Source organism: Scyliorhinus torazame, chromosome 10 (genome assembly GCF_047496885.1).
Source record: "Scyliorhinus torazame isolate Kashiwa2021f chromosome 10, sScyTor2.1, whole genome shotgun sequence".
NCBI lineage: Eukaryota > Metazoa > Chordata > Chondrichthyes > Carcharhiniformes > Scyliorhinidae > Scyliorhinus > Scyliorhinus torazame.
Genome location: NC_092716.1, coordinates 621,180 through 642,340, shown reverse-complemented (window position 1 = coordinate 642,340; position 21,161 = coordinate 621,180). Strand labels below are relative to the sequence as shown.

General features: G+C 47.2%; 1 protein-coding gene across 3 annotated transcripts in view; it reads right to left on the bottom strand.

The window, feature by feature from the left end:
* The window catches only part of LOC140430292 (aldo-keto reductase family 1 member B1), a 91,528-nt gene that overhangs the window by 26,517 nt on the left and 43,850 nt on the right, over positions 1–21,161 (bottom strand). For 2 of the 3 annotated variants that reach the window (XM_072517710.1, XM_072517711.1), the window contains exons 4-6: positions 15,833–15,949; positions 10,269–10,375; positions 6,156–6,243 (exon numbers count right to left, since the gene is read on the bottom strand). In XM_072517710.1, the coding sequence (XP_072373811.1) occupies positions 6,156–6,243; positions 10,269–10,375; positions 15,833–15,949 (312 nt within the window). Of the gene's footprint in view, positions 1–6,155; positions 6,244–10,268; positions 10,376–15,832; positions 15,950–19,686; positions 19,765–21,161 lie in introns of all 3 variants that reach the window. The other variant, XM_072517712.1, reaches the window with a different exon arrangement.

Sequence of the window (21,161 nt, the reverse complement as noted above, 5' to 3'; positions counted from 1 at the left end):
CACTGGAGGACAGCAAATGTGGTCCCTTTGTTCAAAAAGGGGAGCAGAGACAACCCCGGCAACTATAGACTGGTGAGCCTCACGTCTGTAGTGGGTAAAGTCTTGGAGGGGATTATAAGAGACAAGATTTATAATCATCTAGATAGGAATAATATGATCAGGGATAGTCAGCATGGCTTTGTGAAGGGTAGGTCATGCCTCACAAACCTTATTGAGTTCTTTGAGAAGGTGACTGAACAGGTAGACGAGGGTAGAGCAGTTGATGTGGTGTATATGGATTTCAGCAAAGCGTTTGATAAGGTTCCCCACGGTAGGCTATTGCAAAAAATACAGAGGCTGGGGATTGAGGGTGATTTAGAGATGTGGATCAGAAATTGGCTAGCTGAAAGAAGACAGAGGGTGGTGGTTGATGGGAAATGTTCAGAATGGAGTACAGTCACAAGTGGAGTACCACAAGGATCTGTTCTGGGGCCGTTGCTGTTTGTCATTTTTATCAATGACCTAGAGGAAGGCGCAGAAGGGTGGGTGAGTAAATTTGCAGACGATACTAAAGTCGGTGGTGTTGTCGATAGTGTGGAAGGATGTAGCAGGTTACAGAGGGATATAGATAAGCTGCAGAGCTGGGCTGAGAGGTGGCAAATGGAGTGTAATGTAGAGAAGTGTGAGGTGATTCACTTTGGAAGGAATAACAGGAATGCGGAATATTTGGCTAATGGTAAAGTTCTTGAAAGTGTGGATGAGCAGAGGGATCTAGGTGTCCATGTACATAGATCCCTGAAAGTTGCCACCCAGGTTGATAGGGTTGTGAAGAAGGCCTATGGAGTGTTGGCCTTTATTGGTAGAGGGATTGAGTTCCGGAGTCGTGAGGTCATGTTGCAGCTGTACAGAACTCTGGTACGGCCGCATTTGGAGTATTGCGTACAGTTCTGGTCACCGCATTATAGGAAGGACGTGGAGGCTTTGGAGCGGGTGCAGAGGAGATTTACCAGGATGTTGCCTGGTATGGAGGGAAACTCTTATGAGGAAAGGCTGATGGACTTGAGGTTGTTTTCATTGGAGAGAAGAAGGTTAAGAGGAGACTTAATAGAGGCATACAAAATGATCAGGGGGTTGGATAGGGTGGACAGTGAGAGCCTTCTCCCACGGATGGATATGGCTGGCACGAGGGGACATAACTTTAAACTGAGGGGTAATAGATATAGGACAGAGGTCAGAGGTAGGTTCTTTACGCAAAGAGTAGTGAGGCCGTGGAATGCCCTACCTGCTACAGTAGTGAACTCGCCAACATTGAGGGCATTTAAAAGTTTATTGGATAAACATATGGATGATAATGGCATAGTGTAGGTTAGATGGCTTTTGTTTCGGTGCAACATCGTGGGCCGAAGGGCTTGTACTGCGCTGTATTGTTCTATGTTCTATGTTCTATATTTGTTTTGCAATATTATTATTTTTTCAAATTTAACAGATTCCCAACCAGCCAATCAGGTCACAGCTTTACTGTGATGTCACTTCAGTTTCCCCCCCCCACACAATTTGAAAAGGTAATAAAAATAAAAATCACTTACCTTCCCAGAATGCTCTCTGGTTCTCTCCCTGCAGATTAACAGTTACAGGCCAGAAGAAAGAGGACAAAATGGTAGGGAAAAAGCACCTTCTCCCACTCTGCAATGAATTACCTCACTGCATCAAATTACAGATGTGTCTCCTTCACCTGCGCAAAGCTTCCCTCGATCTCTTTGCTCTATAACTATCCCCCAAACCCTACATTAACTGAGTAGATCCTGCCCCGATTCTATCTACCAAAATGCATCACCTCACATTTATCTAAATTAAACTCCATCTGCCATTCATCGGCCCACTGGCCCAATTGATCAAGATCCCGCTGCAATCCTAGATAACCTTCTTCACTGTCCGCTATGCCACCAATCTTGGTGTCATCTGCAAACATACTAACCATGCCTCCTAAATTCTCATCCGAATCATTAATATAAATATCGGATAACAGTGGACCCAGCACTGATCCCCGAGGCACACCGCTGGTCACAGGCCTCCAGTTTGAAAAACAACCCCCTACAACCACCCTTTGTCTTCTGTCACCAAATCAATTTTGTATCCATTTGGCTACCTCACCCTGGATTCCGTGAGATTTAACCTTGTGCAACAGCTTATTATGTGGTAATTGTTGAAGGCCTTGCTAAAGTCCATGTAGACAATGTCGACTGCACTGCCCTCATCTATCTTCTTGGTTACCCCTTCAAAAAACTCAATCAAATTCATGAGACATGATTTTCCACCCGCAAAGCCATGCTGACTGTCCCTAATCAGTCTTTGCCTCTCTAAATGCTGTAGATCCTGTCTCTCGGACTACCTTCTCACAACTTATTCACCACAGACGTTAGGTTCACCGGCCTGTAGTTCCCAGACTTTTCCCTGCGGCCCCTCTTAAAGAAAGGTACAACATTTGCTACCCTCCAATCTTCACCTCACCTGTGGCTGTCGACGATTCAAATATCTCTGCTAGGGGACCCGCAATTTCCTCCCTAGCCTCCCACAACGTCCTGAGATACATTTCATCAGGTCCGGGGAATTTATCTACCTTGATGAGCTTTAATACCTCCAGCACCTCCTTCTCTGTAATATGTACACCCCTCAAGATGTCACTATTTATTTCCCCACGTTCCCTAACATCCATGCCTTTCTCAACAGTAAATACCGATGAGAAAAATGTATTTAGGATGTCGTCCATCTCTTGTAGATCCTTAAGATGCCCTACTCTCTCCCTAGTTACTCTTTTGTCCTTTATGTATTTGTAGAAGCGCTTTGGATTCTCCCTTGCCTTATCTGCCAAAGCAATCTCACCTTTTTGCCCTCCTGATTTCCCTCTCAACTCTACTCCGACAACCTGTATGTTCTTCAAGGGATCCACTTGATCCCAGCTGCCGATGCATGTCATATGCCTCCTTTTTAACCAGGGCCTTAATATCCCGAGTTATCCAGGGTTCCCTACTTCTATCAGCCTTGCCTTCACTCTTAAGAGGAATGTGCTTACCCTGAACCCTGGTTAACATACTTTTGAAAGCCTCCCACTTACCAGCCGTCTCTTTGCTGCCAACAGACCCCCCCCCCCCCCCCCCAACAATCAACTTTTGAAAGTTCCTGTTGAATACCATCAAAATTGGCCTTGCCCTAATTTAGATTTCTAACTTTTGGGCCAGACCTATCATTCTCCATAGCTATCTTAGAACTAATGGAATTATGGTCACTGGTCCCAAAGTGATCCCTCGCTAACATTTCTGGCACCTGCCCTTCCTTATTCCCCAAGAGGAGGTCAAGTTTTGCCCCCTCTCTAGTTGGGCCATCCACATACAAAATGACAAATTCCTCTTGAATACATTCAACAAATTTCTCTCCATCCAAGCCCCATATGCTATGGCTGTCCCAGTCATTGTTGGGAAAGTTAAAGTCCCCAACTATTACCACCCTATTTTTCTTGGAACTATCTGTAATCTCCAAACATATTTGCTCCCCAATTTCTCGCTATGTTGGGGGCCTGTAATACAATCCTATCAAAGTGATCTCTCCATAAGACCATAAGATATAGGAGCAGAATTAGGCCACTCGGCCCATCGAGTCTGCTCCGCCATTCAATCATGGCTGATATTTTTCTCATCCCCATTCTCCTGCCTTCTCCCCATAACCCCTGATCCCCTTTTTAATCAAGAACCTATCTATCTCTGTCTCAAAGACACTCAGTGATTTGGCCTCCACAGCCTTCTGCGGCAAAGACTCCACAGATTCACCACCCTCTGGCTGAAGAAATTCCTCATCATCTCTGTTTTAAAGGATCGTCCCTTTAGTCTGAGATTGTGTCCTCTGCTTCTAGTTTTTCCTACAAGTGGAAGCATTCTCTCCACGTCCACTCTATCCAGACCTCGCAGTATCCTGCAAGTTTCAATAAGGTCCCCCTCATCCTTCTAAACTCCAACGAGTACAGACCCAGAATCTCAACCATTCCTCATACGACAAGCTATTCATTCCAGGGATCATTCTTGTGAACCTCCTCTGGACCCTTTCCAAGGCCAGCACATCCTTCCTTAGATACGGGGCCCAAATCTGCTCACAATACTCGAAATGGGGTCTGACTTATGTAGCCTCAGAAGTACATCCCTGTTCTTGAATTCTCGCCCTCTCAACATGAATGCTAACATTGCATTTAAACATAGAAGAACATAGAACATAGAACAGTACAGCACAGTACAGGCCCTTCAGCCCATGATGTTGTGCCGACCATTTATCCTAATCTAAGATCAACCTAACCTACACCCCTTCAATTTACTGCTGTCCATGTGCCTGTCCAAGAGTCGCTTAAATGTCCCTAATGACTCTGACTCCACCACCTCTGCTGGCAGTGCATTCCACACACCCACCACTCTGTGTAAAGAACCTCTGACATCTCCCCTGTAACTTCCTCCAATCACCTTAAAATTATGTCCCCTCGTGACAGCCATTTCCACCCTGGGGAAAAGTCTCTGGCTATCCACTCTATCCATGCCTCTCATCACCTTGTACACCTCTATCAAGCCACCTCTCTGCCTTCTTCGCTCCAGTGAGAAAAGCCCAAGCTCCCTCAACCTTTCTTCATAAGACCTGCCCTCCAGTCCAGGCAGCATCCTGGTAAATCTCCTCTGTACCCTCTCCAAAGCATCCACATCCTTCCGATAATGAAGCGACCAGAACTGGACACAATATTCTAAGTGTGGTCTAACCAGGGTTTTATAAAGCTGCAGCAAAACCTCGTGGCTCTTAAACTCAATCCCCCTGTTAATGAAAGCCAACACACCATACGCCTTCTTAACAACCCTATCAACCTGGGTGGCAACTTTGAGGAATCTATGTATGTGGACCCCAAGATCCCTCTGTTCCTCCACACTTCCAAGAATCCTGCCTTTAACCCTGTATTCAGCATTCAAATTCGACCTTACAAAATGAATCACTTCACATTTATCTCGGTTGAACCCATTCTGCCACTTCTCAGCCCAGTTCTGCATCCTGTCAATGTCCTGTTGTAACCTGCAACAACCCTCAACACTATCTACAACTCCACCAACCTTCGTGTCATCGGCAAACTTACTAACCCACCCTTCCACTTCCTCATCCAAGTCATTTATAAAAACCACAAAGAGCAGAGGTCCCAGAACAGATCCTTGCGGGACACCACTGGTCACTGACCTCCAGGCGGAATACTTTCCATTCACTACCTGTCTTCTTTTGGCCAGCCAATTCTGTATCCAGACAGCCAAATTTCCCTGTATCCGATGCCCCCTAACTTTCTGAATGAGCCTACCATGGGGAACCTTATCAAATGCCTTACTGAAATCCATATACACCACATCCACTGCCCGGTCTTCATCAATGTGTCTCGTCACATCCTCAAAGAATTCAATGAGGCTTGTGTACGTGAGACATGACTATCTTTAATCAAACTATGTTTTTCTAAATAATCATAAATCCGATCTCTCAGAATCCTTTCCAATATTTTGCTCACCACAGACTTAAGACTGATGGGTCTGTAATTCCCAGGGATTTCTCTACTCCCTTTCTTGAACAAGAGAACATTCGCCTCCCTCCAATGATCTGGTGCTACTCCAGTGGAGAGTGAGGATGCAAAGATCATCGCCAATGGCGCAGCAATCTTCTCCCTCGCTTCCTGTAGCAACCTTGATGCTTTTCAAAATTTCTAGCACATCCTCCTTCTTAATATCAACCTGTTTGAGTCGATTAATCTGATTCACACTGTTCTCATGGGCAACAAGGTCCCCCTCGGCAACAAGGTCCCAGGATCGATTCCCGGCTTGGGTCACTGTCTGTCCGGAGTCTGCACGTTCTTCCCGTGTCTGCATGGGTTTCCTCCGGGTGCTCCGGTTTCCTCCCACAAGTCCTGAAAGATGTGCTGTTAGGTGAATTGGACATTCTGAATTCTCCCTCTGTGTACCCGAACAGGCGTCGGAATGTGGCAACTAGGGGATTTTCACAGTAACTACTTGCGATAATAATAAAGATTATTATTATTATTATTAATAATTGGACTCTGCATTTCTTTCTTGACCCTGGATTTGTGAATAAGCTTTTTAATAAAAACCTCACGTCCATCGCACCTGTGCTGGGCTCTTCCTGTGTTTCTCCGCTATCAGTTTTACCACTGGATCTTTAAGAAGGTCCTTTGGATCCGCAGAATCATTCAATCTGTAACAGGAAATTATTCATAAATACATAATTCCACCAATAATCTGAGCCTTTTTCTCATGCAGAATTTTAAAAAATGCTGATTACAAACATAGGGCCACTTCTTTCCGATACCATGGTGTCCAGAGGTTGGCAACTGTCTGAGGTGTCACAAACTGTAACGGTGGTGTTGTATTTGACCATACAATGAGCTCTGATCACATATCATTTGCATATAAAAGATGCACTGCAGCAACTCATTAAGCCTCTTTCAACAGCATCTTCCAAACGGGTAACACCTATACCGAGAAGAACAAGGACAGCAGGTCCTTCAGCTATCTGCACTGTGGGTGTACCTTTTTTACTTATTTGTTTTTGATGTGTGTGCATCATTGGCTGGCCAGCATCTATTGGTTGGTTTAGCACAGTGTGCTGGTTTTGCACAGTGGGCTAAACAGCTGGCTTGTAATGCAGAACAAGGCAGCAGCACGGGTTCAATTCCCGTACCAGCCTCCCCAAACAGGTGCCGGAATGTGGCGACTAGAGGCTTTTCACAGTGACTTCATTGAAGCCTACTTGTGACAATAAGTGATTATTATTATTATTGCCAATCCCCAATTGCTCTTGAGAAAGAGGTGGTGAGTTACCATCTTGAACTGCTGCAGTCCATGTGGCTGTTATGGAAGGAGTTCCAGAATTATGTCCAGGCGACATTGAAGGAACGCGGAAATATTTCCAAATCAGTATGCTGGGTGATTGGAGGAGTGTGTTGTGATAGAATTTCCATGTATCTGCTGCCCTTTTCATTACAGATGGCTGTGATTGCATGTATATAAAGAGGCTTGGTGAGTTCTTGCAGTGCATCTTGTAGAGGTACACACGACTGCTACTATTCACTGGTGATGGAAGGAGTGAAGAATGTTTGTGGATAGCCTGTAAATAAAGCAGGCTGCTTTGTCCTGGATGGTGTTGAGCTTCCCGAGTGTTGTTGGAGCTGCACTCATCCAGGCAACTTGAGAATATTCCATTACACTCCTGACTTGTGCCTTGTAGATGGTGGACGGGCTTTGGGGGGGTGGGGTCAGGAGGTGAGTTACTTGCCGTAGGATTCCTAACTTCTGACCTGCTCACGTAGCCACAGCATTTATATGACTAGACCAATTCAGTTTCTGCTCGATGCTAACACCCAGGATGTTGATAGTAGGGAGTCAATGATGATAATGTCATTGAATGTCAAGGGTGATGGTGAGATTCACTCTTATTGGCACAAATGCCATTACTACTTGACAGCCCCAATCCTGGATATTGTCCAGTTCTTTATGATTTTGGACAGGGACTGCTTCATTATCTGAGGAGTCGCGAATGGTGCTGAACATTGTGCAGTCATCTGTGAACATCCCAACTTCTTCCCTTTTGATGGAAGGAAGGTAATTAATGAAGCAGCTGAAGATGGCTGGGCCGAGGACACGACCCTGAGGAACTCCTGCAGGGATGTCCCGGAGTTGAGATGATTGACCTCCAACCGCCACAACCATCTTCCTTTGTATCAGATATGTTTCCAACTAGTGGGGTTTTCACCCCGATTCTCATGGATTCCAGTTCTGCTCGGGCTCCTTGATGATCATAAATCCACGCCGACTTTGTCTGATTACACCACTGCTTTCCAAATGATGTGCTATGAAATTCTTGATAATGGACTCCAGCAACTTCCCTACTACCGACGTTAGGCTCACTGGTCTATAGTTCCCTGTTTTCTCTTCATTTTCATTTCATTTCTCTGTCTCACTTTTTGAATAGCGGGGTCACATTTGCTACCCTCCAATCTGTAGGAACCATTCCAGAGTCCAAAGAATTTTGGAAAATGGATCTACAATTTCGAGGGCCACTTTCTTAAATACTCTGATTATCCGGCCCTGGAGATTTGTCCGCCTTCAATCCCATTAATTTCCTCAAAAACACTTCTTTACTAATACTAATTTCCTTCAGCTCTTCATTAAAACTTGTGTTTCTGAGAACTTCCGGCACATTATTCATGTCTCCCTTTGTGAAGACAGAAGCAAAGTGTGAATTTAGTTCCTCCGCCATTTCTTTGTTCCCCGTTATGAATTTCCACGTTTCTGACTGTAAGGGGCCTACATTAGTTTTTATCAATCTCTTTCTCTTTACATACCAATAGAAACTTTCACAGTCAGTTGTTACGTTCCCCACCAGCTTACTTTCAAATTGTATTTTCCTCTTCTGAATCAATCCCTTCATCCTCCTTTGTTGAATTTTAACTGTTCCCAATCCTTAGGTCTATTGCTTTTTCTTGATAATTTGTATGCTGCCTCTTTGAATCTAATACTATCTCTAATTTCCCCTGTAAGCCATTGTTTGGCCACAGTTCCCTTTTCACCCGCGTGCCTAATAAGAATAAACAACTTTTGGAGTTCACCTATTTGTTCCTTGAATGCTGCAATTGCCTGTCCGCTGTCCTTCCTTTCAGTAATGTTTCCCAGTCCATCATAGCCAGCTCATACCTCATATCATCATAGTTCATTTTTTAAAACAATGTGTTTTAAAATTGCATCAATTAATGTGCGAAGCATCAAAGACACTTTGCGATGTGTGGCTACACTTAGTTATCTGTCCAACGTTAAAGCCGACCTACTATTCCTGCAGGAGTGTGGAATTCCGCACCTCAGCAACTACAGGCGCTGGTTGAGCTGGTGGTCCCATGGACCATCCATCTGGTCAGGAGGAAACAATTGTCGTTCCTCCGGCCTGGGTATTCTGCTGCGGGGAGGCAACTTCACCATCTCCGATGTTAAGGAAGTGGTGGACGGACGCCTCCTCGTAGCAGACGTGAAATACAAAAACGCTCCTGTCAGACTCATTAATGTGTACGCCCCGGCCGTAAAGAGTGAGTGGCTGCCAGTCCTTCAGCAACTCCCACTGCTGTTGGTCACTTCCATGCCGGTCATTCTGGGCGGTGACTTCAACTGCATCATCGATGCGGCTGGACGATCTGACAGAGCCGACAGCAAACTGGATGCTACGTCCAGACTCCTGATGGAAACGGTAAAAGACGCTAAGCTGATCAATGTCTTCAGCAACCCTGCAGACGGAGCGCAGCGTAGATACACATGGTCGCAGACAGACGGGTCCGTCCGTTCCAGGATAGACTTCCTCTTTGTGTCCCATGCGTTCACGGTCACGTCCACCGGCGTCAAGCCGGTGTTCTTCTCTGACCAGTGCCTCCTACTGGCCGACTGTCACCTGCAGGAATACCAGGGGGCGGGCAGCGGGACATGGCACCTGAATGTGAAACTGTTGACTCCAGAGAACCTCGAGGAACTGAAAAGGAATTACAAAAGGTTGGAGAATCCATGTCTAGATTCCGGGAAAAGTCTGCAGAATCCTCTCCAGCTGCAGTCGATGGGGGTGGATGTCAAGGAGGATCTCCAAGAGGTGAAGAGCCAGCAAGCCTCGCTCTATACCTCGGAGGCCTCCAAGGTTATCTTCCGTTCCAGAGTCCGCTCCGTGGAGCAGGATGAAAAGTGCTCGCGCTTCTTCTTCCAAAAGGTGCACAGAGAGACCTCTGTGATCAGCAGCCTGAAGGAAGAAGACGGCTCAGTAAAGTCATCACAGTCTGACATCCCGAGGAGCAGCAAATTATTTTATGCCGGACTGTCTGATCTGAAGCCAACAGATAGCGCGGTTTCCCAGTCTTTCCTGTGGTCTATCACAGAGGTCTCAGATGACAACGAGCGGGAAAGCCGAACAAACCGCTAACTCTCGATGAGCTGACAAAGGCTGTCAAGTCCTTTGAGATGAGTAAAACTCCCGGAAGCGACGGTTTACCGGCCGAGTTGTTTTCGGCTCCATCGACATAGACTCGAACTGGCCCCTTCTTGACAAAGTATGAACTGCCTTCTCTGGGAATGACAGCAGATCTAGTTCACTTCCTCCAGTACTAACAACACAGGTTATCAAATCTAGGAACTGCAACCAGGACAGAATCAGCAGGGAAGTTTATTCCTGACTTATTATGTCATTATACTCACAGACTACGACCTGGAGACCCGAGTGGGCTGAACGCTGTCAGTGCAATGTCTCTGGATGCACAGAAATCCACCAGTTCCGACTGAGTCAGGTACGGGTGAAGTTCCACCTGTAATCAAAAATGGCACAAAGAACATCCAGCAGAGCATTCTGGGAGAAGTCATCTCCGTCACCTCGACTGTACTGTGGGTAGTCAAAGAACTGGCGTCAAGGAGCAGTTAAGCCCGAAACACTACATTGATGTTTCCTTCCCTCCCTTCTCCTCTAACCAAAGAAAGGCACTGTGAGGAGGACAAGAAAGAACATAGAACATACAGTGCAGAAGGAGGCCATTCGGCCCATCGAGTCTGCACCAACCCACTTAAGCCCTCACTTCTACCCTATCCCCGTAACCCAATAACCCCTCCTAACCTTTTTGGTCACTAACGGCAATTTTGCATGGCCAATCCACCTAACCTGCATGTCTTTGGACTGTGGGAGGAAACAGGGGCACCCGGAGGAAACCCACGCACACACGGGGAGAACGTGCAGACTCCGCACAGACAGTGACCCAGCGGGGAATCGAACCTGGGACCCTGGCGCTGTGAAGCCACAGTGCCATCCACTTGTGCTACCATGCTGTACAAAGGTAAGATTCTTGTATCTTTCTTCTGTGTACAACGGCAGAGATGGCAGTTAGGGCAGTTATATGTTCCTCCTACCAGATGTGGGAGATGAGGGAGCCTTTCTAGCATCAAAGATGACTGTCTGCGGGAAGTGTGACCAGCTGCATCTCCTCACAGACTGTGTAGTTCAGTTGGAACATCAGCTGGACTCATTGCAGAGCATACAGGGGGTAGAGAGTGTGATAGTCACCAGTTTCAGGGAGGCGGTCACACCACAGGTTCAGACAGGTAGATCGGTGACCGCCAGGAGTGGCAGGCAAGTAAGGCAGGACCTCCTGTGGCTATTCTCCTCTCACACAGGTATACCGTTTTGGATACTGCTGGGGGGATAGCCTCTCAGGGAAGATACCAGCAGCCAGGCCTGTGGCACCACAACTGGTTCTGCTGTAGAGCAGGGCCGGGCTAAGTCCAAGTGAGTGATAGGAGTAGGAGACTCGATAGTCAGGGGCACAGACAGGCGTTTCTGTGGCGCAAGCGGGACTCAGGGCTGGTGTGTTGCCGCCCTGATGCTAGGGTCCTGGATGTCTCTGAACGGCGACAGGGCACTCTGAAAAAGAAGGGTAAACAGATGTCATTGTCCACATTGGCACCAATGACAATCGGCAGGAAGAGGGAAGAGGTCCTGCAAAGAGAATTCAGGGAGTTAAGAGCTAAAATGCAAAACTGCTCGGGTAGTAATCTCAGGATTACTCCCCGTGCCTTGTGCTAGTGAGGCTTGGAACAGGGAGGTAGTCCAGTTGAACACGTGGCTAAAGAGCTGGTGTAGGAGGGAGGGCTTCAGATATATGGATCACTGGGATGTCTTCTGGGGAAGGTGGGACCTTTACAAAAAGGACGGGTTGCACCTGAACTGGAGGGGCACCAATATCCTGGGCGGGAGGTTTGCTAGTACTGTTCAGGATGGTTTATACTAGTGTGACAGGGGGTGGGAACCAGAACAGCAGACCAGTAGGTGTAGAGACTGGGGAAAAAGTGAGACTGAGATAAACATGGCGCAGAGTAAGAGCAGGCGGAGGGGAGGCCGCGGGGCTCAGCGGGACTGGAGGTCTGGAGGGCGTTTGCTTCAATGCAAGAAGTACAACAGGTAAGGCAGATGGACTGAGAGCCTGGATTACTGCATGGAACTATGATGTAATTGCAAATACGGAGACATGGTTAAAGGAGGGACAGGACTGGCAGCTTAACATTCCGGGATATCGTTGTTTTAGACGGGACAGAAGGGGAAACAAAGAGATGGGAGAGTTACATTGCTGATTAGGGAGCGGATCGCAGCTGCGTTGAGGGGGGGACACATTGGAGGGATCTTGTAGTGAGGCATTATGGGTGGAGCTCAGGAATAAGAAGGGTGAAATATGAATAGACCACAAACAGCCCACAGGAGACAGAGGAGCAGTTGTGTAGTCAGATACTGAAAAGGTGTGAAAAAAGCAGGGTAGTTGTGATGGGCAATTTTAACTTCCCCCATATTGAATCCCTTACAGCCAGCGGCTTGGATAGAGAGCAGTTTGTTAGATGTGTCCAGGAGGGAGTTTTGATTTAGTATGTTGACAATTCAACCGGGGGGGGGTGCCATACTAGACTTGGTATTGGGGAAGGAGCCAAGCCAGGTGATATGTTTCAGTGGGGGAGCATTTTGGGCTTAGGGACCATAATTCCATAATATTTTGAGAAGTCATGGATAAGGACAAGTATGGCCCGTGGATGAGGGTGCTTAATTGGAGAGGACCAATTACATCCAAATTAGACAGGAACTGGGGAATGTGGATTGGGAGCGGCTATTTGAGGGCAAATCCATATCTGACATGTGGGAGGCTTTTAAAGATCAGTTGACTGAAGTGCAGGACAGGTATGTACCAGCAAAAATGAAGGATAGAAATAGCAAGATTTGGGAACCGTGGATGACAAGGGAAATTGTAAGCTTTGTCAAAAGGATGAAGGAAGCATACGATAGATCTAGGCATCTAAAAACTGACGAAGCCCTTGAGGAGTACAGTGGAAGTAGGAAGGAATTTAAACGTGGAATTAGGAGGGCTAAAAAGGGCCATGAAATGTCTTCAGCAAACATAATCAAGGAGAATCCCAAAGCTTTTTATGCATTTATTAGGAGCAAGAGGGTAGCAAGAGAAAGAGTAGGCCCACTCAAGGACAATGGAGGGAAGTTATGTGTGGAACCACAGGAAGTGGGTGAAATCCTTAATGAGTACTTTGTATCGGTATTCACCAGGGAGAAGGACATGATGGATGTTGAGGTCAAGGATAGGTGTGTGAATTCTCTTGAGAACGTCAATGTATCAAAGGAGGAAGTGTTGAGTATCCTAAATTGCATTAAGGTAGACAAGCTGGATGGGATCTATCCCAGGTTACTGCGAGAGGCAAGGGGAGAAATAGCTGGGGCCTTAACAGATATCTTCACAACCTCTTTGACCACAGGCGATGTTCCAGAGGACTGGAGAATAGCTAGTGTTATTCCCTTGTTTAAGAAAGGAAGCAGGGACAATCCAGCAAATTACAGGCCGGTGAGCCTGAAGTCAGTGGTGGGGAAGCTTTTGGAAAAGATACTGAGGGACAGGATATATGCACATTTGGAGGAAAATGGACTAGTTAGTAACAGGCAGCATGGTTTTTTATGGGGAAGGTCATGTCTCACCAACTTGATTGGGTTTTTTGAAGAGATCCAAAGAAAATTGATGAGGGAAAGGCTGCGGATGTACTTTATATGGACTTTAGTAAGGCGTTTGACATGGTCCCACATGGCAAACAGGTACAAAAACTAAAATCACATGGGATCCGGGGTGGGCTGGCTAGATGGACACAGAACTGGCTTGGTTATAGAAGACAGAAAGTAGCAGTGGAAGGGAGTTTTTCCCGAATGGAGATCTGTAGCTAATGGTGTTCCGCAGGGATCAGTGCTGGGCCCTTTGTTGTTTGTAGTATATATAAATGATCTGGAGAAAAATGTGGGCGGTCTGATTAGTAAGTTTGCGGATGACACGAAGATTGGTGGAGTTGCTAATAGCGCCTAAGATTGTCAGAGGATACAACAGGATACAGAGAGATTGGAGTTTAATCAGGACAAATGCAAGGTGATGCGTTTTGGAGGATCAAATCTAGGTATGAATTATACTGTAAATGGCAGAACCCTTAGGAACATTAACATACGGAGGGATCTGGGCGTGCAGGTACACAGTTCCCTAAAAGTGGCAACACAGGTGGTCAAGGTGATTAAGAAGGCATACGGCACGCTTGCCTTCATCAGCCGGAGCATTGAGTACAGGAGTTGGGAAATCATGTTGCAGCTGTATAAAACCTTGGTTAGGCCGCATTTGGAGTATTGTGTGCAGTTCTGGTCACCACATTATCAGAAGGACATGGAGTTTTGGAGAGAGTGCGAAGAAGGGTCACCAGGATGTTGCCTGGTCTCGAGGGTGTTGGCTATGAGGAGAGGTTGAATAAACTAGGATTGTTTTCACTGGAAAGACAGAGGCTGAGGGAGACCGGATAGAGGTCTACAAAATTATGAGAGGCCTAGACAGGGTGGATAGTCAGAGGCTTTTTCCAAGGGTGGAAGTGTCAATTACAAGGGGGCACAGGTTCAAGGTGAGAGGGGGAAAGTTTAAGGGAGATGTGCGGGGTAGGTTTTTCACACAGAAGGTGGTGGGTACCTGGAACGCGCTGCCAGAGGATGTGGTGGAAGCAGCACATTAGCAACATTTAAGAGGCATCTGGATGGGTCCATGAATAGGGAGGAAATAGAGGGATACGGACCGAGTAAGGGCAGAAGGTTTTTTCTTTAGTCAGGGCATCATGATCGACACAGGCTTGGAGGGCCGAAGGGCCTGTTCCTGTGCTGTACTTGTCTTTGCTGTTATAACAATGATCGGTGTGACACCCAACAGTGCATGCCTGAACACTAGTATTTGATCATGTTTGTACTTGGGCCTCCAAACCTCTCTGTTCCTTCAGTTTCTAGTTTCCTGTGTTATGAACCACACTGATGTTAACTGGGAGGGGATTCCAAAACCCAGAAGGGTAATTTGGAACACCAATTCAAAATGGTGTGTGTGTTCTTTTCTGGTATAATGTGAGGAAGAGCGAACAACCAGTGAGGACCAGTTCAGTCGCTGTGTGAACAATTAAGATAGAGCATTTATTAACTTAAAAGATAAAACACACAACAAGGAGGACCAGAATACATTATGACATTTAAGAACTCTGAAGACTATAAGAACATAACTAGGAGTAGGCCATCTGGCCCCTCGAGCCTGCTCCGCCATTCAATGAGATCATGGCTGATCTTTTGTGGACTCAGCTCCACTTTCCGGCCCGAACACCATAACCCTTAATCCCTTTATTCTTCAAAAAACTATCTATCTTTATCTTGAAAACATTTAATGAAGGAGCCTCTACTGCTTCACTGGGCAGGGAATTCCATAGATTCACAACCCTTTGGGTGAAGAAGTTCCTCCTAAGGTCAGTCCTAAATCTACTTCCCCTTATTTTGAGGCTATGCCCCCTAGTTCTGCTTTCACCCGCCAGTGGAAACAACCTGCCCGCATCTATCCTATCTATTCCCTTCATAATTTTATATGTTTCTATAAGATCCCCCCCGCATCCTTCTAAATTCCAACGAGTACAGTCCCAGTCTACTCAACCTCTCCTCGTAATCCAACCCCTTCAGCTCTGGGATTAACCTAGTAAATCTCCTCTGCACACCCTCCAGTGCCAGTACGTCCTTTCTCAGGTAAGGAGACCAAAACTAAACACAATACTCCAGGTGTGGCACATAATAAACACACAAATTTACTTGAAACTATCCGTTGGTCCCAAAACCTATTTTATCTGAACTCTGAGACACCCCTTTTCCTAAACAACCTCCAATTCTTAGCCGAGATCATAAATACCTGGTTCACTGTGGGAATTATACGGGCTACTGACAAGAGTCTTTCGAGCTGGGAAATGTTAAAATTGGAAACACCAATTGATTTCACCAGTCCTTCATCCACCAAACCTTCCATGGCCTGTTGGTAAAGAGAAAGGATTGTTTCTATTATTACAAATTCAGGTCATGACAGACAGGCATGGAAAACGATCTAGAAACACCATGCCCCACGGAAAAAGCAAACCACCCTACATTCAGCAGGCAGGAAGGTGCTCTATCTCATCCTATAGGACAAGGAGTGCTGGCTCTACCCCATTGTCTGGGACAGTGAGTGCTCGTCGGACCCTCTGGGACACTGATTCCGCGTGAAGACCCTGTGGAACAGGGAGTGAGTGTTAAGACCCTGTAGGACAGGAGGTTCTCTCTAACCACGTTATTAGGTGATGCAGTCACACAGTATCATTCCCCTCTGCATTTATAATAGACTCCAGCATTTTCCCTGCTCCTGATGTTATGTTAACTGGTCTATACTTCCTCGTTTTCTCCCTTCTTCCTTTTTTGAATGGTGGGTTACAGTTTCCAGCCTCCAATCTGCCAAGACTGTTGTGTTTCAATGAGACCTACACTGGAACCTTTAGCAGAGGAGTTACAATAAAGACACTTTCTAGAGGTGGTTAAACCCCAATCCTATACGGATTTTTGAAATGGACGTTGAAAGTCTGTAAATTAATATACAGACAGCTAAACATATACTAGCTGTTTGAAATCTCTTTAATAAATTTCCCCAGGTGACAGGCCAGATGATGCTATAATCAGGGGTGGGATTCTCCGACCCCCCGCCGGGTCAACAAAGAACAAATAAATGTACAGCACAGGAACAGGCCCTTCGGCCCTCCAAGCCCGTGCCGACCATGCTGCCTGACTAAACTACAATCTTCTACACTTTAGCACAGGGCTAAATCGCTGGCTTTGAAAGCAGACCAAGGCAGTCCAGCAGCACGGTTCGATTCCCGTAACAGCCTTCCCGAACAGGCGCCGGAACGTGGCGACTAGGGGCTTTTCACAGTAACTTCATTTGAAGCCTACTTGTGACAATAAGCGATTTTCATTTCATTTCATTTCCTGGGTCCGTATCCCTCTATTCCCATCCTATTCATGTATTTGTCAAGATGCCCCTTAAATGCCACTAGCGTCCCTGCTTCCACCACCTCCTCCGGTAGCGAGTTCCAGGCACCCACTACTCTCTGCGTAAAAAACTTGCCTCGTACATCTACTCTAAACCTTGCCCCTCTCACCTTAAACCTATGCCCCCTAGTAATTGACCCCTCTACCCTGGGGAAAAGCCTCTGACTATCCACTCTGTCTATGCCCCTCATAATTTTGTATACCTCTATCAGGTCGCCCCTCAACCTCCTTCGTTCCAGTGAGAACAAACCGAGTTTATTCAACCGCTCCTCATAGCTTATGCCCTCCATACCAGGCAACATCCTGGTAAATCTCTTCTGCACCCTCTCTAAAGCCTCCACATGCTTCTGGTAGTGTGGCAACCAGAATTGGCGGAGAATTGGCGGGGGCGGGAATCGCGCCGCTCGGCGGCCGCTGCCAGCAGCACCCCCCGCCGATTCTCCGGCCTGCGATGGGCCGAAGTCCCGCCCGTTCTATGCAGGTCCCGCCGGCGTAAATTTGAGTCGGTCCCTTACCGGCGGGACCTGGTGGCGGTGTCCTCGGGGGCACATGTAAGCCTCCGCGATGGCCGGCGCGATGATGAACCCCCCCCTGTGCATGCGCGGAACCGCGCCGGCCGGCGGAGTCCCTTCGGCCCCGGCTGGCGCGGCGCCAAAGGCCTTCCAGGCCGGCCAGCAGAGCGCAAACCACTCCGACGCCGGCCTCGCCCCTGAAGGTGCGGAGGATTCTGCCCCTTTGGGGCAGCCCGACGCCGGAGTGGTTCACGCCACTCCGTCCCGCCGGCACCCCGCCCCGCAGGGTACAGGAGAATCCTGCCCCAGGTTACTACATTTGGGTATAACAAAAGACAGCTTTGAATTCAAGAATTCTCCTCGCGTTTGTGTGGGTTTCCGCCAGGTGCTCTGGTTTCCTCCCACAGTCCAACGATATTCAGGTTAGATGGATTGACCATGTCAAAATTGCCCCTTAGTGTCCAAAACGTTAGGTGGGATTACTGGGTTACGGGGATAGGGTGAAGGTGTGGGCTTAAGTAGGGTGCTCTTTCCAAGGGCCGTGTAGTCTCGATGGGCCAAATGGCCTCCTTCTGCACTGTACACTCTACGATTCTATGAAGGTAGATAAATGAGGTTATCCGCTTCGGTAGCAAAAATAGGAAAGATTATTATTTGAATGGGTGTAAATTGAGAGAGGCGGATACTCAGCGAGATCTTGGTGTCCAAGTGCATCAGTCGCTGAAAGTAAGCGCGCAGGTACAACAGGCAGTAAAGAAGACAAATTGTATGGCGGCCTTCATAGCGAGAGGATTTAAATATACAAACAGAGATGTTTATTGCATTTGTATAGGGCATTGGTGAGGCCACACCTGGAGTATTGTGGGCAGTTTTGGTCTCCTTATCTGAGGAAGGATGTTCTTGCTATGGAGGGAGTGCAGCGAAGGTTTACCAGGCTGATTCCTGGGGTGGCGGGACTGTCATATGAGGAGAGACTAAGTCGGTTAGGATTATATTGATTGGAGATTAGAAGAGTGAGAGGGGATCTCATAGAAACTTACAAAATTCTAACAGGATTAGACAGGCTAGATTCAGGAAGAATGTTCCCGATGGTGGGGGAGTCCAGAACTAGGGGTCATAGTTTGAGGATAAGGAGTAAACCTTTTAGGACTGAAGTGAGGAGAAATTTCTTCACCCAGAGAGCGGTGAATCTGTGGAATTCGCTCCCACAGAAAGTAGTTGAGGCTAAAACGTTGCGTAATTTCAAGAAGCAATGAGATACCGCTCTTGGGGCTAAAGGGATCAAGGGTATTGAATTTGATGATCAGCCATGATCATAATGAATGGTGTGGCAGACTCAAAGGGCCGAATGGCCTCCTCCTGCTTCTATTTTCTATGTTTCTATGACACATGTTCAAGGTGAGGGGCAGTAGGTTCAGGGGGGATTTGAGGAAAAACATTTTTAGCCAGAGAGTGCTGCAGGCCTGGAACGCACGGCCTGGGAGGGTGGTGAGGGTCTGGAACGCACGGCCTGGGAGGGTGGTGAGTGTCTGGAACGCACGGCCTGGGAGGGTGGTGAGGGTCTGGAACGCACGGCCTGGGAGGGTGGTGAGGGGCTGGAACGCACGGCCTGGGAGGGTGGTAGAGTTAGGGTGCCTCACATCCTTTAAAAAGTATCCGGATGAGCACTTGGCACGTCAAAACATTCAAAGGCAGGCAGCATGGTAGCACAGTGGATAGCACAGTTGCTTCGCGGCTCCAGGGTCCCAGGTGTGATTCCAGTTTGGGTCACTGTCTGTGCGGAGTCTGCACATTCTCCCCGTGTGTGCGTGGAGTTCCTCCGGGTTTCCTCCTGTTTCCTCCCACAGTCCAAACATGTGCCGGTTAGGTGGATTGGCCATAAATTGCCCCTTCGTGTCCAAAAAGGTTAGGTGGGGTTACCGGGTTATGGTGATAGGTTGGAAGTGTACTCCTAAATGAGGTACTCTTTCCAAGGGCCGGTGCAGACTCGATGGGCCGAATGGCCTCCTCCTGCACTGTAAACTCTGATTCTATGAAGGCTATTAGCCATGTGCTGGCAAATGGGATTAGGTAGGTAGGTCAGGTGTTTTTCGTGTGTCGGTGCAGACTAAATGGCCCGAAGGACCTCTTCTGCACTGTATTGTTCTGTGATTCTGATCATATTCCATTCAGGACTCACCCTCCATGTGTCCACGTAGTCAGTATCACTCACCAACACCCTGCCTTTTCTCATCGGAAACAGTTCACCCAACACTTTCTGTTAAAGAGGAAATCATTTATTGCATATATCAGTGTAATAGTGAAACACAAAGGTACATAAATGTTATAGTGAGGGGTATGGATATGTCAGGGTGTTACAGTGAGGGGTATGGGGTATATCAGAGTGTTACAGTGAGGGGTGTGGGGTATATTAGAGTGTTACAGTGAGGGGTATATCAGAGTGTTACAGTGAGGGGTGTGGGGTATATCAGAGTGTTACAGTGAGGGGTGTGGGATATATCAGAGTGTTACAGTGAGGGGTGTGGGGTATATCAGAGTGTTACAGTGAGGGGTGTGGGGTATATCAGAGTGTTACAGTGAGGGGTGTGGGATATATCAGAGTGTTACAGTGAGGGGTGTGGGTATATCAGAGTGTTACAGTGAGGGGTGTGGGGTATATCAGAGTGTTACAGTGAGGGGTGTGGGGTATATTAGAGTGTTACAGTGAGGGGTATATCAGAGTGTTACAGTGAGGGGTGTGGGGTATATCAGAGTGTTACAGTGAGGGGTGTGGGATATATCAGAGTGTTACAGTGAGGGGTGTGGGGTATATCAGAGTGTTACAGTGAGGGGTGTGGGGTATATCAGAGTGTTACAGTGAGGGGTGTGGGATATATCAGAGTGTTACAGTGAGGGGTGTGGGTATATCAGAGTGTTACAGTGAGGGGTGTGGGGTATATCAGAGTGTTACAGTGAGGGGTGTGGGGTATATCAGAGTGTTACAGTGAGGGGTGTGGGGTATATCAGTGTTACAGTGAGGGGTGTGGGGTACATCAGAGTGTTACAGTGAGGGGTATATCAGAGTGTTACAGTGAGGGGTGTGGGGTATATCAGAGTGTTACAGTGAGGGGTGTGGGGTATATCAGTTTTACAGTGAGGGGGTGGGATATATCAGAGTTACAGTGAGGGGTGTGGAAATATCAGTGTTACAGTGAGGGTTGTGGGGTATATCAGAGTGTCACAGTGAGTGTGTGGGGTATATCAGAGTGTCACAGTGAGGGGTGTGGGGTATATCAGAGTGTTACAGTGAGGGGTGTGGAGTATATCAGAGTTACAGTGAGGGGTGTGGGGTATATCAGAGTGTCACAGTGAGGGGTGTGGGGTATATCAGAGTGTCACAGTGAGGGGTGTGGGGTATATCAGAGTGTTACAGCGAGGGGTTTGGGGTATAGAGAGTATTACAGTGGGGGTGTGTGGAGTATATCAGAGTTATAGAGTGAGGGGTGTGGGGGTGCTGAGAGTGTTGAAATCCTTAATTTAAAGTGGGTAAAACTGGGGCTTAATATTTATCCTAAATAGCTATCGTTTACCAATTAGGTGTGTTAGGAAATAGTTGACTTCTACAGGCGCATGGAAGTCCAATGAGATGGAAGGACAATTTTAGTACAGAAACGG